This window comes from Atractosteus spatula (genome assembly GCF_055471065.1).
Source record: "Atractosteus spatula isolate fAtrSpa1 chromosome 10 unlocalized genomic scaffold, fAtrSpa1.hap1 SUPER_10_unloc_1, whole genome shotgun sequence".
In the NCBI taxonomy this organism is placed as follows: Eukaryota; Metazoa; Chordata; class Actinopteri; order Semionotiformes; family Lepisosteidae; genus Atractosteus; species Atractosteus spatula.
In genome coordinates, this window is record NW_028296612.1 from 1,779,206 (window position 1) to 1,795,180 (window position 15,975).

Consider the following 15,975-nt stretch of genomic DNA (forward strand, 5'->3'; position numbering starts at 1 on the left):
CCAGGGGTCTTTAAAGCAGGGCTGTCCAGTCCTGGTCCTGGAGGGGTCAGTGTGTGTGTCTGCAGAGTCTCCAGGGGTCTTTAAAGCAGGGCTGTCCAGTCCTGGTCCTGGAGGGGTCAGTGTGTGTGTGTGTCTGCAGAGTCTCCAGGGGTCTTTAAAGCAGGGCTGTCCAGTCCTGGTCCTGGAGGGGTCAGTGTGTGTGTGTCTGCAGAGTCTCCAGGGGTCTTTAAAGCAGGGCTGTCCAGTCCTGGTCCTGGAGGGGTCAGTGTGTGTGTGTCTGCAGAGTCTCCAGGGGTCTTTAAAGCAGGGCTGTCCAGTCCTGGTCCTGGAGGGGTCAGTGTGTGTGTGTCTGCAGAGTCTCCAGGGGTCTTTAAAGCAGGGCTGTCCAGTCCTGGTCCTGGAGGGGTCAGTGTGTGTGTGTCTGCAGAGTCTCCAGGGGTCTTTAAAGCAGGGCTGTCCAGTCCTGATCCTGGAGGGGTCAGTGTGTGTGTGTGTGTCTGCAGAGTCTCCAGGGGTCTTTAAAGCAGGGCTGTCCAGTCCTGGTCCTGGAGGGGTCAGTGTGTGTGTGTGTCTGCAGAGTCTCCAGGGGTCTTTAAAGCAGGGCTGTCCAGTCCTGTTCCTGGAGGGGTCAGTGTGTCTGTGTGTCTGCAGAGTCTCCAGGGGTCTTTAAAGCAGGGCTGTCCAGTCCTGGTCCTGGAGGGGTCAGTGTGTGTGTCTGCAGAGTCTCCAGGGGTCTTTAAAGCAGGGCTGTCCAGTCCTGGTCCTGGAGGGGTCAGTGTGTGTGTGTGTCTGCAGAGTCTCCAGGGGTCTTTAAAGCAGGGTGTGCGTGTGTCTGCAGAGTCTCCAGGGGTCTTTAAAGCAGGGCTGTCCAGTCCTGGTCCTGGAGGGGTCAGTGTGTCTGTGTGTCTGCAGAGTCTCCAGGGGTCTTTAAAGCAGGGCTGTCCAGTCCTGGTCCTGGAGGGGTCAGTGTGTGTGTCTGCAGAGTCTCCAGGGGTCTTTAAAGCAGGGCTGTCCAGTCCTGGTCCTGGAGGGGTCAGTGTGTGTGTGTGTCTGCAGAGTCTCCAGGGGTCTTTAAAGCAGGGCTGTCCAGTCCTGGTCCTGGAGGGGTCAGTGTGTGTGTCTGCAGAGTCTCCAGGGGTCTTTAAAGCAGGGCTGTCCAGTCCTGGTCCTGGAGGGGTCAGTGTGTGTGTGTGTCTGCAGAGTCTCCAGGGGTCTTTAAAGCAGGGCTGTCCAGTCCTGGTCCTGGAGGGGTCAGTGTGTGTGTGTCTGCAGAGTCTCCAGGGGTCTTTAAAGCAGGGCTGTCCAGTCCTGGTCCTGGAGGGGTCAGTGTGTGTGTGTGTCTGCAGAGTCTCCAGGGGTCTTTAAAGCAGGGCTGTCCAGTCCTGATCCTGGAGGGGTCAGTGTGTGTGTGTGTCTGCAGAGTCTCCAGGGGTCTTTAAAGCAGGGCTGTCCAGTCCTGATCCTAGATAAATCCCGTGCATAAATCGGAGATCTATCTGAGCACGGAGGAGAGGTTATTTCCAGTACTCGCTTCTTCCCTGGAAAGAAACGCAGCCCTTTTGTACTGAAGACATAAATGAGCAAAACATTAAACTGTCAACATATAAACGTGTGATATTATATATGCTTGTTAAAACACTGAAATGGTCTCAATAATCTTTAATAGCACACGGTCTGAAGAGTGTACCTACGGAGTACTTCCTGTCTTTGTCCACAAGGCGGCACCTCATCACAGGACAGACATTTATGCTCTATAGAAGACCAAATACTAGGCGGATTTCAAAACAGACTGTCCATGAATTAAACTAAAGGCGTATGAATCTTAATTTACACTACGCTTTGGCTGGAAAAAGTTTAAAGGAGACAAAACGCGGTCCCCACTTTTTGTGGGCTCGGTGCCTCCCGGGAAATGTAGTTCTTTCACGCCCCGGTCTTGTAGTCCGTGAGCACCGCGCTTGTGTGCCGTTCCGTTCCGGTCCGGTCCGGTCCGGTCCGGTCCAGTGCAGATGCAGGATGGTCTGAGCACATTGGGGTCGGGAACAATAAGGAAATAAGCAGTATTTAATCAGATAGAGGCTCTTGGCTTTCTGTATGCTTCCGTCTCGCACGCCCGAGCAGTTTGTGACAACTCCTGAACGGAGATGGGAGGGGCCACAGGGCAGGGGGAGGGGGGGGGCGTGTTTACGTCGGCTCCGTCGGCCAATCAATGTCGCGACTCCGACGGGAGTGGGCGGGGCGGGCGCTGGTGGGCGTGTCGCGTAGGCGGAAGCCCACGACCGCACCAGAGCCGTAAACGAGGAAGGGGGGAGGGGGAGGCTCGATATGGCGTCGCATCACGTTGAAAACGCGCAGCTACTGCTAACAGCTCGATGGTCTACTAACACCTCGAAACGCCTACGAGTGCTTCTGCTCGCTGGCCGTTAGTTGCGGTCTGGTGGGGGGGGGTCTACACGAGGGTAGGCGTAAAGGCTCCTGTGGTCTGGAGTGACAGGATGTCAGCAGTGGTTTTGCGCTCCGATCCGAGCAGGTCTTGACACGCCAACCTCCTACAGATCGCAAAACAACAACAACAACAACAACAACAACGAAATATCACCCAAGAGAATAGTTGCGGTCGCAGTTAATCACCAGTCCCGCGTCCGACGTGTATACATATGAAAACAAAAGCAGGAAGAGGCTACCGGACATATCGGTATTGACACGGACTGATTCAGACTCAGGAGATCTTTCGTCCCCACTGCAATCACAGTCTTAAACAATGCAAAGTACCTTGTCTCTTGTTTCTCCTGTGACACCCCTGTATTCTCTTCCCTTTTGAGGGTGTGTGTTTGTCATTGTGTTGTGTTTGTGCCGTCAAAAAAACATTTCCCCCAGGGGACAATAAAGCTTGGAATTGAAAACTGAATTGAAAATAATAATAATAATAATAATAATAATAATAATAATAATAATAATAATTGCTTACACTTATATAGCGCTTTTCTGGACACTCCACTCAAAGCGCTGTACAGGTCATGGGGAATCCCACTACCGCCACCAATGTGCAGCCCCTACCTGGATGATGCGACGGGAGCCATAGTGCGCCAGAACGCTCCCCACACAGCAGCTCTCAGTGGGGAGGAGAGCAGAGGGATGAAGCCAGTTCAGAGAGGAGGGTTATTAGGAGGCCATGATTGGTAAGGGCCAATGGGAAATTTGGCCAGGACACCGGGGTGACACCCCTACAGAAATTCCCCAGATCACACCGTTTTGTCCGTATATAGACATATATAGACGAACACCCCCCCCCCACACACACACACATACAAAATTACACCAGTCCATCATAGGACACACACACACACTCTCACACCCTGGACAGGACACCAGTCCATCACAGGACACACACACACCCCCTGGACAGGACACCAGTCCATCACAGGACACACACACACCCCCTTGACAGGACACCAGTCCATCACAGGACACACACACACACTCACACACCCTGGACAGGACACCAGTCCATCACAGGACACACACACCAGGGCCAGTTTTCCCGGAAGCTGATCAACCCACCAGCACGTCTCTGAGCCGTGTGCAGGAAACCCACACGAACACCAGATACACTCCAGGTGCAGAATTGAACCCGGGTCCCCGTCGATGCGCGGGCACCCATGCTGGCCACTACGACGCCGTGCCGCCCCCGACGTAAATTCAGCACTCCAAGACACCAGCGAGCAGCGGAGATCGGCCACACACAGGAGAGAAGGCGGCCGTCGTGTTTTCTCGAAAGCCGCAGCACGTTCAGAGCAGCGAAAAGCAATCCGTTGTACACAGAAACGTCACGTGCTTAAAGAGCGGTCCGTGACAACTCGACACATTTTGACTTAGAGATGATGATCAGAAGAAGCTCGGGGTTTCTGAAAGTTAAAGATACCTCCCACAGTTATGCGCTATTAAAGTTTCAAAGGGCCCCCGCGATCTGCGATTTTGTTCCCTTGAAGTAACTGCGCGGTCATATCTCTGGCGACTTTTGTCAACGCGGAAACTTTATATAATAGAGAGGAGGCCGTTACCTCGAGCTACACCTCTAATCGATATCACCCCGTCAGGACAGCGGCTCAACATCATGGCTGGGGAGGGGGTTGTTCCCCACCCCCGCCACTCTTTGTGTACAGAAGAGCCCCCCCCCCCCCGTCCTGACTGGAGGAGCTCACCCAGCTGTGTCTGTGTGAGAGAAGCCAGGGTATCGGCTTCAACCACACGGCTGGGCAGCTTGTTCCCCACCCCCACCACCCTCTATGTACAGTAGAGCCTCCTGTCCTGACTGGAGGAGCTCACCCAGCTGTGTCTGGAGAGAAGCCAGGGTATCGGCTTCAACCACACGGCTAGGCAGCTTGTTCCCCACCCCCACCACCCTCTATGTACAGTAGAGCCTCCTGTCCTGACTGGAGGAGCTCACCCAGCTGTGTCTGGAGAGAAGCCAGGGTATCGGCTTCAACCACAGGGACTGGGCAGCTTGTTCCCCACCCCCGCCACCCTTTGTGTACAGAAGAGCCCCCTGTCCCGCCTGGAGGAGCTCACCCAGCTGTGTCTGGAGAGACGCCAGGGCATCAGCTTGTTCCCCCCTCCCACCCCTCTCTGTGTACAGGAGAGCCTCCTGTCCTGACTGGAGGAGCTCACCCAGCTGTGGCTGGAGAGAAGCCAGGGTAGCGGCTTCAACCACACGGACTGGGCAGCTTGTTCCCCACCCCCGCCACCCTCTGTGTAAAGAAACACCCCCCCCCGTCCTGCCTGCGGCATCTCAACCAGCTGTCCCCCCCCCCCCCCCCCCAAAAAAAAGGTACCCCGACTTTTCCTCGCACCCTTAAAATGATTTTAAGCCCAGTAGTGTAACTTGTCGATTGCAACTGTACCTGTGGCACAGAGAAAACCCACAGAAAACGGAAAAAAAACGCGACTCCCAACAACGTTTCTAAGGAACACATCGGCTGCCCTTAACCTCTCGTCACAGAAAGGTTAGCCCAAGGCGGGGCTTTGACTAACATCGTTTAAGGAGGCAAGACAGGGCGACAAAGCTCAGAGACAGCGAGAGCCGGGCTGCCTATGGAAGGTGCCACCCGCCTGAGTTCGGTTTGAGGATCAACCCAGCAGAAGAAAAAAAAATAAGTAAAAAAATGAAGCTGCTCTTTGTGATCTGTGAGTATACAAGTGCAATAGATCGTACAAACGCGAGCTTGAATTGTTTCTGTGCCTAAATGTCTAACTGGCGGCCTGCTGGGCAAGATGTCACGGTCCGGTGTCGTGCAGACACGCAGCACACGGTAAACAAAGTTGTTTTATGTATTTTATTATTTTGTTTCAGACGGACCTAAACTGACTTCTCTCGTCTTTTTACGGCTTCCCTAATGTCCGAAAGCCGGCTCGTAACAATAATCAGAAAAGCGGTGCTCAGCTTCTCGTCTGGTGGGTTATCTCGGAGGTGAGGCTGTTAGAAACACGCCATCAGCGAAAAAAAAAACGCCTTCCTCGGCGACTATTGAACAACTCAGAGCGATTAAAGTAGAAATGTATACATTTGGTTTAGAACCTATTAGGTCTCTAATAGAGATAGTGCTAAATTATTCACAGGAGTGCCGGCTACTTGAAATAACCGGGGTGCTCCAGCGTGACTTTAAGAGACGACGGTTGACGGTACATTTTTGGCTTGGGAACACGTTTTAACGTGTAATTAAATACAATGGAAATGGAAATAGCTCCGTATCGGCATGGGAAATGAACTCTTCACAGAGTGTCGGAAAAGCGCTGTTTTTTTTAACGCAATGGTATTAATCGCAAGATTTAAGTACATTTTGTATTCCGAATTTAAAGCCACTATAATATTTTCCCGTACAACTCTCAGTCTGATCGAGCGATTAAGTGTTACTTTGAAAACCCGTTGTAGAAAAGTTTTTTTTTTACGCACAGATTGAACACCGCCAGACGCGTAAAAGCGACTTTTCGATTTTGCGCCAGTATCCCCGACCACCTTGCGGGCTTTGCCGACATCGAGACCGTTTTCGACGCCGGGTGGGTTGTCAGGACCGTCGCATCGATCTCGATGCGTTTCAAAACCGGACACGTGCAGGATCGCGCCTCCCAACTGTATCGCCTGGCTCGACTTTTGTTCGATCCCTCCGAGGAGTCGTTTTTTATAATCGATTTATGTTCCATTAAAATGTCGTTTTTCAACCTTCTCCTGTCCCTAGTCGGAGAGATAGGGCAACTCTGCGAGCCCCACAGGTAAAACTATCGATATGTCCAAGGAAATATCCTAAAACGCATTTGGGCACATTTGGAATAGACAATATCCTCGACTCCATGATACTGAGGTTTGAAACCTTTTGTAAAAAAAAAAGGCACGAAGTGTTAGGTTATTTAACGTTAGACCTTGGGTGTCTTTTAAGTACAGTAATGCTTTTTTAAATAATACTTTGATCTTTGAGGTCTTCAGCCGCCCTCGCGTTTAAAGAAAGAAACGGCTCGGGTCTCTCATTCACTCACTCTGCGACTTTGAAAGCGAAGTTCGATTTTTAAATCGTAAACGACTCGACCACTGTCCTCTACAAGCCGATCATGTCACCGACTGTCGCGCTGACGGCGACGGACCACTGGAATCAATCAGAAAACACCGATCAGTAACACGACCACAATCATACCTTTCCGATCCGAAACGACTACGCCCGTTACTAACAAAAAAATACAACAACAGTCAGTAGTCAAGACAATAACGTGAAATCACACCATGACAGATGATTAACGTACAGGATGATCAATATGGGCAGACGTCTAAGCCTTGCGTTCTCAAATTAGTTTTTAAGAGGAACACTGATCCAAAACGAACCAATGACGATGCTTAACGACAGAGAAAATCCATTTCCAGATGTTTGATGAATCCAGTCAATTTGTGAACTGATATGTAGTCTTTCACATAAAATTGCATTTTTTTTTTTTTTGCTTACGCGGAACGACACTTGCTGTATAAACGGCTCCGGATGCTCGGGGTGAAAATAGCATCGAAAAAGCTCTCAACGGGGACGGTGAGATCCAGCGAAAACGCGTCTCCTCCGCCCGGGATCGACGCTCAAGTCATCATCGCCCCCCGAACCCGGCAAAGACGCCGCGCAGGAATAAAAATAATGGAGAGAAGGCGTGGGAATTGGCGCTCGAACACCTTCATCGCCAAGAACCTCTTCGTCGAACCGGGACTGAGGGAAAGAAAAAAAACGGGACTCGCGGGACTCACCGGGGCTCCCTTCCCAATCCGGCCGCCGTGTCGCGGCCAGTCGTTGTCCGGTGATCCGTTTCCCCGTTTCCCAGAACCCCCTGTCCGCAGGGGATAATTAAGAGGCGCCGCTAATTACAGCGCTTACAGGTCAGGAGTGGACACCCGGGCACGCGTGCCAGACTGCCCCCCCCGCGCGTCGATGATCAAATCGGCGAGGTTCGGTGCAGCTCTCGGTATCACACGCTATCACACGGTACCGATCGGTATCACACGGCATCAATCGGTATCACACGGTACCGATCGGTATCACACGCTATCGATCGGTATCACACGCTATCACACGGTACCGATCGGTATCACACGGCATCAATCGGTATCACACGCTATCACACGGTACCGATCGGTATCACACGCTATCGATCGGTATCACACGCTATCACACGGTACCGATCGGTATCACACGGTATAGCAGGGTTTCACACGGCATCAATCGGTATCACACGGTATTAATCGGTATCACACGCTATCACACGGTACCAATCGGTATCACACGGTATCGATCGGTATCACACGGTATAGCACGGTTTCACACGGCATCAATCGGTATCACGCTATCACACGGTATTAATCGGTATCTAACGGTATAACACGCTCTCGGTATCACATGCTATCACACGGTATTAATCGGTATCACTCGGTATCACACGGTATTAATCGGTATCAAACGCTCTCGGTATCACACACGCTCTCGGTATCACATTGTATCCCGGTATCACACGGTACTAATCGGTATAATAATAATAATAATAATAATAATAATAATAATTAATACTACCGGTATAGCACGGTATCACACGGTACTAATCGGTATAATAATAATAATTAATACTACCGGTATAGCACGGTATCACACGGTATCAATCGGTATCACACGCTATCACACGAAACTAATCGATATAATAATAATAATAATAATAATAATAATAATAATAATAATAATACCAGTATAGCACGGTATCACACGGTATCAATCGGCATCACACGCTTTCACACGGTATTAATCGCTCTCGGTATCACATGCTATCACATGGTATTAATCGGTATCAAACGCTATCACACGGTATCACTCGGTATCACACGGTATTAGTCGGTATCAAACGCTCTCGGTATCACACACGCTCTCGGTATCACCCGCTACCAGACGGTATTAATCGGTATCACACGCTCAAAGTCTATCAATTAAATATGTCACATTCTCGGGACGTCCGGCGTGTTTAAGGTGCGAGGCACAATATGTTAACGAGCCGCTTCTCCGTTTCCAGACAGTCTGAAATCTAATTCGCTTCCTATAATGCTGGTGTTTTGTTGTTGTTGTTTTTGTTTTTTATTGTCGTAAATGCCCTGTGCGTTGTGCTTCGTGTAAGGTTTAAATTCCCACAGAATCGGGCAGTCCGTGGGTCCGAATGAACGGAGAAGCGTCAAGAAACGGGGGGGAGAGCATGCAGACTCCTCACAGAGTGTCCTCCCCCCCGGTCCGGATTCAAACCCGGGACCCCCAGACCTGTAATGCAGCAACACGAATGATCAAATCACCCCTGCCGCGTGCCGCGTAATATTGACTAATCAGCAAATAAAATTGACACATGAAAGCTACGCTCATTACTGAAGCTTATTAAAGACACGTCTGTTCGTAAACTATGATCTTAGAGCACCACTTGCGACCTGCTTCCTTTTTGGAAAAGCAAAAAACAGCACTTATCGACGTCCCCTTGAGCCAAAACGGTCTGATCCCTCCGAGCGCGTTTTTAAAGCGTTTTTCAATTGACGATGGCGCCGGAGAGCATAAAATGGCGTTTTATTATTATTTTGACTTCACCTCAGAAGTCGGCTCCCGGGACTCGTGTTATCTAGCAAGGTGTTTCCCGGCCGGCACGACATTTAAGCGACATTTTGCGTTTAAAAAAAGGTCCCGTGGCCGCTCGCTCTGGGCGGTTGTAGGGAGCCGTTTGGACCGACTGGATTTGAGAAGCTCGGGTTGTGAAGGGCTTTATGTCCGCAGGCGCCGTCCTGGGCCCGGCGCCGCTGTCCGGGCGCGTCGAGGTGAGAGCGGTCAGTCCGGGCGACACGGTCATCCTGGGCTGTGACGTCACTCACCGACTGGAGACCATGTGGTTCGCGCAGCGCGCCTGGCGCACCCCGGTCCTGGTGCTGGTGTGGAGGCGCTCCAGCTCCAAACAGGGGAAACATATTATGGTGTACAGGAAAGAGGGTCTGGAGTCTCGCTTCACCGCCCTTCTGAACAGCAGCAGCCTGCGGATCGAGAACGTCACCGAGGAAGACCTGGCGCTGTACTACTGTGCCGATAGAGTCGAGGGCCAGATCACCTTCGGAAACGGAACCCGACTCGTCTTCCCAGGTGAGAGATCTGGGGGTTCTAGGGGCTCAGCAAGGCTGGAGCTGGCCAGTCAGTGTGCCGGCGTGCCAGTTCGTCAACCAGTGTGCCAGCTAATCAATCAGTATGTCGATATGTCAGTTAATCAATCAGTGTGCCAGTCTGTAGGTCAGTGTGTCAGTTAATCAATCAGTGTGTCAGTGTGCCAGTTAATCAGTCTGCCAGTTAATCAATCAGTGTGTCAGTGTGCCAGTTAATCAATCAGTGTGTCAGTTAATCAATCAGTATGCCAGCTAATCAATCAGTGTGTCAGTGTGCCAGTCAGTGCGTCTGTTAGTCACTCAGTGTGTCATTGTGCCAGTCAGTGTGCCAGCTAATCAATCAATCTGTCAATCGGTATGTCAATATGTCAGTTAATCAATCAGTGTGCCAGTCTGTAGGTCAGTGTACCAGTTAATCAATCAGTGTGTCAGTGCGCCAATCAGTATATCAGTGTGTCAGTGCGCCAGTTAATCAATCAGTGTGTCAGTGCGCCAGTTAATTAACTGTGTGTCAGTGTGCCAGTCTGTCAGTTAATCACTCATTGGGCCAGTTAATCAATCAGTGTGCCAGTTAATCAATCAGTGTGCCAGTCTGCCAGTTAATCAGTCTGCCAGTTAACCAATCGGTGTGCCAGTCTGTGCATCACAGTAGCAGATCTCTGAGGACACGAAGGCGCTATATTGTCCTCACATGCTGTTAGAGGTGAGCAGGTCTCGTCCTCCAGGGCTGGACTGTTCTCTTGTTTTCATGCCCCCGGTGGCCCCGGGGGGCTCTGAGGTGGGGGGGTCTGTCCGGACAGCAGCGGCGCTGCCGGACGAGTCGAGACGGAGCGGTCGTGCAGGCTCGAGTACAGTCTGGTAACCACAGAGCTCAGAGATCTCGGACATCTCCCGCATCGGGGCAGCAGATTAATGCCATCATCCCGGCTCTTCTTCCAAGGCTCAGCACCTGAAGGAGGATCCTCCAACCGGACAGGAGTGACCCCCACCGCGTGTGACCGCTCCGGACTCGTCCCGCTGGCCTGGGGGCTCCTGGCCGGCGCCGTCCTCCTCTCCGCCCTGATCTCCTCCGGCTGCACCTTCTACTGCCTCTCCCTCCGAGCAGGTGAGGTCGGCGAGATCATGGGGTGCGGTCTGTGTGGAGTCTGCACGTTCTGCCTGGGTTCAAGTGGGTTTCCCCTCCAGGTGCTCCAGTTTCCTCCCACTGTGCAAAGACAGGCTGGTGGGGTAGGAAAACTGGCCCTGGTGTGTGTGTGTGTGTGTGTGTGTGTGTGTGTGTGTGTGTGTGTGTGTGTGTGTGTGTGTGTGTGTCCTGTGATGGACTGGTGTCCTGTCCAGGGTGTGTGAGTGTGTGTGTGTGTCCTGTGATGGACTGGTGTCCTGTCCAGGGTGTGTGAGTGTGTGTGTGTGTCCTGTGATGGACTGCCTTGTGCCTGTTGCTTGATGGGATAAACTGTGCGTGATTCTGTGTGCACATCCAGTGCGTCTAAAAGCTCTGGTGAGCCCAGAGACGAGCCGAGCGTGATCCTGTGTGCACATTCAGTGTGTCTAAAAGCTCTGGTGAGCTCAGAGACGAGCCCAGCGTGATCCTGTGTGGACATCCAGTGCGTCTAAAAGCTCTGGTGAGCCCAGAGACGAGCCGAGCGTGATTCTGTGTGTACATTCAGTGCGTCTAAAAGCTCTGGTGAGCCCAGAGATGAGCCCAGCGTGATCCTGTGTGCACATCCAGTGCGTCTAAAAGCTCTGGTGAGCCCAGAGACGAGCCAAGCGTGATCCTGTGTGCACATCCCGTGCGTCTAAAAGCTCTGGTGAGCCCAGAGACGAGCCAAGCGTGATTCTGCGCGCACGTGCCGGTTGTGAGCTCGGGTCCAAAAGATATATCCAATAGCAGCCTCAGCTCTGAGATCTCACGGTTCTGAGGCGCAGAGAGAGAGAGGAGACAGGTGTGAATCTGCACGTATCGTCACTATGACAGTTCGGGTGTTGTAGATGGCAGCCCTTCCAGCTGTGCGCGCTAACAGCTCTGATGCGCACAGAAGCAAGTGTGAGGCTCTCAGTGACTACTGTCTGTTTATTTGGCAGCCCACAGATCACCGCTGTTCGCTTCTCAGGTGTCAGGGGGGTGCAGTTCCTTCCTCCAGTTTTAGCAAACCACCGATCGGGACAGGAGACCCTTCCCTTCCTCCGCCTCCTGTCCCTGTCGGACACTCCCCAGAGCTCAGTCAGTGCACTGAAAGCAGGATTCTCATCACGATGCTTCTTCATTTCTGTCCCTCCGTCCGTCCTTGTGGTCCGGACTCTGTCCGGAAAGGCCGCCGCCGAAGAGCCGCGGGAAACCAGCAGAGCTCGAGGGACGGGAACAGTCTCGATGACGACGCGGTAACCGCACGCAAAAAAACAAAACAACCGCCGATCTTTGGCCCAGCCAGACCAGCAGTGAGATCCGAGACGTACTGCAGGAGTCTGCAAGACAGCTTCACTCACTTCCTCATGAGGAGTAAACTCACAGTGTACAGACACACTAAAGCCCAGAGATTCAACACACACACACACACACACGCACGCACAGACACACACACTGAGACTCAGCTGGAGTGACGCTGGAGTCAGATGAGCTGTTAATAAACTTTCATTTAAAAACACCTTCTTATGGAGCAGTACATAGAGTAAGCTCTCAGAGTGGAGACACACTAAAGACCAGAGATTCAACACACACACACACACACACACACACACACACACACTGGAGTCAGATGAGCTGTTAATAAACTTGCTTTCATTTAAAAACACCTTCTTCTGGACCAGCACGTAGAGTAAACTCTCAGTGTACAGACACACTAAAGACCAGAGATTCAACACACACACTGAGACTCAGCTGGAGTGAGGCTGGAGTCAGATGAGCTGTCGACAAACGTACTTTCCAGTGTGTGTGTGTGTTGAATCTCTGGTCTTAGTGTGTCTGTACACTGAGAGTTCACTCTACGTTCTGGTCCAGAAGAAGGTGTTTTTAAGTGAAAGTTTATTAACAGCTCCTCTGACTCCAGCTGAGTCTCAGTGTGTCTGTGTGTGGAACCTCAGCTCTCTTTGCTCTGTGTGCGTACTGTGAGTTTCCTGGAGGTGTGTGCAAGAATAGCCAAGATCAAGAGCTCTTGAGCTGAGCTCAGCACACCTCTGTGTGTGTGTGTGTCTGTCTGTGAGCAGGAAGAAGACACAACAGTGCTCTACTACTCCGTTCACCTCAGCTCCCAGCCCCAGCAGAGACCGCCCAGCAGCAGAGAAGAGCCCACCACCCATGCCCTGATAGCGCACCAGTGCTGACGGTGACCGACCCAGGGCTCTGCGCCTTGGTCTTGGGGGTAAGAGGTGAGCCCCTCAAAATAAAAATAGTACAGCAGCAGCTGCACGAAAACCGCCGCGTGCGCAAACAGCTTGTGAGGCCGGAGATATTACAGTCCAGTGTCCCCCGTCACTATGCTGGGGCATGAGGACCCACACAGACCGCAGGGTGAGCGCCCCCTGTTGGCCCCACTAACACCAGTCCATCACAAACACAGACTCACACCAGAGCCCAGTTTTCCCAGAAGTCATGTCACCCACCAGCCTGGCTCTGGACTGCGGGAGGAACCCGGACCACCTGGTGGAAACTCATGGCAACACAGGGAGAACATGCAAACTCCACACAGACAGCCCCCCGAGTCCAGGACCTCAGTTTTATCTGAAGGACGGCGCCTGTTTACAGTCCAGTGTCCCCCGTCACTATACTGGGGCATTAGGACCCACACAGACCGCAGGGTGAGCGCCCCCTGCTGGTCCCACTAACACCTCTCCCAGCAGCAGCCTTAGTTTTCCCCAGGAGGTCTCCCCTCCAGGTACTGACCAGGCTCACACCTGCTGAGCTTCAGTGGGGGGGGCTGCCAGCTGGGGGAGCTGCAGGGTGACATAAGTGCCCGAGAGCTACAGTTTAATAACCTGTCAGCTGGTCTCAGAATCCTGATGGTCCTACAATCCAAGAAGCCCCTTGTGTCTTCTTCTTCCTCCTCCTCCTGTAGGTGGTGCCGAGTTCTCGGGGGGAAACGTCCCGTATCCCAAGCCTATTCCCACTCCGCAACCTCGCCGGTTCTCGCCGGGGATTCTGGGAAAAGGAAACATGTGGGGGCGCGTGGTCTCCCGCCCCCAGCCCGGATACGGGTGTCAACCAAGACTGAACAAGCGAGGGCCCTCTGTGTGTGTGTGTGTGTGTGTGTGTGTGTGTGTGTGTGTGTGTGTGTGTGTGTGTGTCTCCCGGATCAGCCTGTCCGCGCCGTCACTGAACCGATTCAAGAAGAGATGTCAGCCACAGTCTACCTGGACTGTGCGAATAAAGACAAACACAGTCAGAGGTTTCGGCCTCGGCTCTCACACTCACACACACTCACACACCCTGGACAGGACACCAGTACATCACAGGACACACACTCACACACTCACACACCCTGGACAGGACACCAGTCCATCACAGGACACACACACACACCCTGGACAGGACACCAGTCCATCACAGGACACACACACACTCACACACCCTGGACAGGACACCAGTCCATCACAGGACACACACACACACTCACACACCCTGGACAGGACACCAGTCCATCACAGGACACACACACACACTCACACACCCTGGACAGGACACCAGTCCATCACAGAACACACACAGACACACACACCCTGGACAGGACACCAGAAGCGTCAGGAAACGGGGGGGGGAGAGCATGCAGACTCCTCACAGAATGTCCTCCCCCCCGGTCCGGATTCAAACCCGGGACCCCCCAGACTTGTAATGCAGCAACACGAATGATCAAAACACCCCTGCCGCGTGCCGCGTAATATTGACTAATCAGCAAATAAAATTGACACATGAAAGCTACGCTCATTACTGAAGCTTATTAAAGACACGTCTGTTCGTAAACTATGATCTTAGAGCACCACTTGCGACCTGCTTCCTTTTTGGAAAAGCAAAAAACAGCACTTATCGACGTCCCCTTGAGCCAAAACGGTCTGATCCCTCCGAGCGCGTTTTTAAAGCGTTTTTCAATTGACGATGGCGCCGGAGAGCATAAAATGGCGTTTTATTATTATTTTGACTTCACCCTGGAAGTCGGCTCCCGGGACTCGTGTTATCTAGCAAGGTGTTTCCCGGCCGGCACGACATTTAAGCGACATTTTGCGTTTAAAAAGAGGTCCCGTGGCCGCTCGCTCTGGGCGGTTATAGGGAGCCGTTTGGACCGACTGGGTTTGAGAAGCTCGGGTTGTGAAGGGCTTTATGTCCGCAGGCGCCGTCCTGGGCCCGGCGCCGCTGTCCGGGCGCGTCGAGGTGAGAGCGGTCAGTCCGGGCGACACGGTCATCCTGGGCTGTGACGTCACTCACCGACTGGAGACCATGTGGTTCGCGCAGCGCGCCTGGCGCACCCCGGTCCTGGTGCTGAAGTTGATGCTCTCCAGCTCCAAACAAGAAAAAATAATAAGGTGTACAGCTCAGGGGGTCTGGGGCCTCGCGTCACCGCCCTTCCGAACAGCAGCAGCCTGCGGATCGAGAACGTCACCGAGGAAGACCTGGCGCTGTACTACTGTGCCGACAGAGTCGAGGGCCAGATCGCTTTCGGAAACGGAACCCGACTCGTCTTCCCAGGTGAGAGATCTGGGGGTTCCAGGGGCTCAGCAAGGCTGGAGCTGGCCAGTCAGTTTGCCGGTGTGCCAGTTCATCAACCAGTGTGTCAGTGTGCCAGTCAGTGTGCCAGCGTGCCAGTTAATCAATCAGTGTGTCAGTCAGTGTACCAGCTGATCAATCAGTGTATGTGTGCGCCAGCTAATCAATAAGTGTGTCACTTTGCTAGTCAGTGTGCCAGTTAATCAATCAATCAATCTATCAATCAGCATGTCAATATGTCAGTTAATCAATCAGTGTGCCAGTCTGTAGGTCAGTGTTCCAGTTATTCAATCAGTGTATCTGTGTGCCAGCTAATCAATAGGTGTGTCAGTGTGTCAGTCAGTGTGCCAGTCTGTATATCATTGTGCCAGTTAATCACTCATTGTGCCAGTGTGCCAGTTAATCAGTCTGCCAGTTAATCAATCAGTGTGTCTGTGTGCCAGTTAATCAATCAATCTGTCAATCAGTATGTCGATATGTCAGTTAATCAATCAGTGTGCCAGTCTGTAGGTCAGTGTGCCAGTTAATCAATCAGTGTGCCAGTCTGCCAGTTAATCAGTCTGCCAGTTAACCAATCGGTGTGCCAGTCTGTGCATCACAGTAG

At 52.3% G+C, this 15,975-nt stretch overlaps 1 protein-coding gene and 1 pseudogene across 1 annotated transcript; both read left to right on the top strand.

Annotated features, from left to right (window-relative positions):
* The first annotated feature begins 5,159 nt into the window (after nucleotides 1-5,159).
* On the top strand, nucleotides 5,160-13,000 carry LOC148813378 (uncharacterized). Its single transcript, XM_088907974.1, has 5 exons — nucleotides 5,160-5,181; nucleotides 9,309-9,665; nucleotides 10,623-10,787; nucleotides 11,994-12,061; nucleotides 12,884-13,000. Exons 1-5 carry the CDS (start codon nucleotides 5,160-5,162, stop codon nucleotides 12,998-13,000), a joined length of 729 nt encoding a protein of 242 aa, XP_088764100.1.
* Nucleotides 13,001-13,268: 268 nt separating this feature from the next.
* LOC148813379 (uncharacterized) lies at nucleotides 13,269-15,975 on the top strand (annotated as a pseudogene).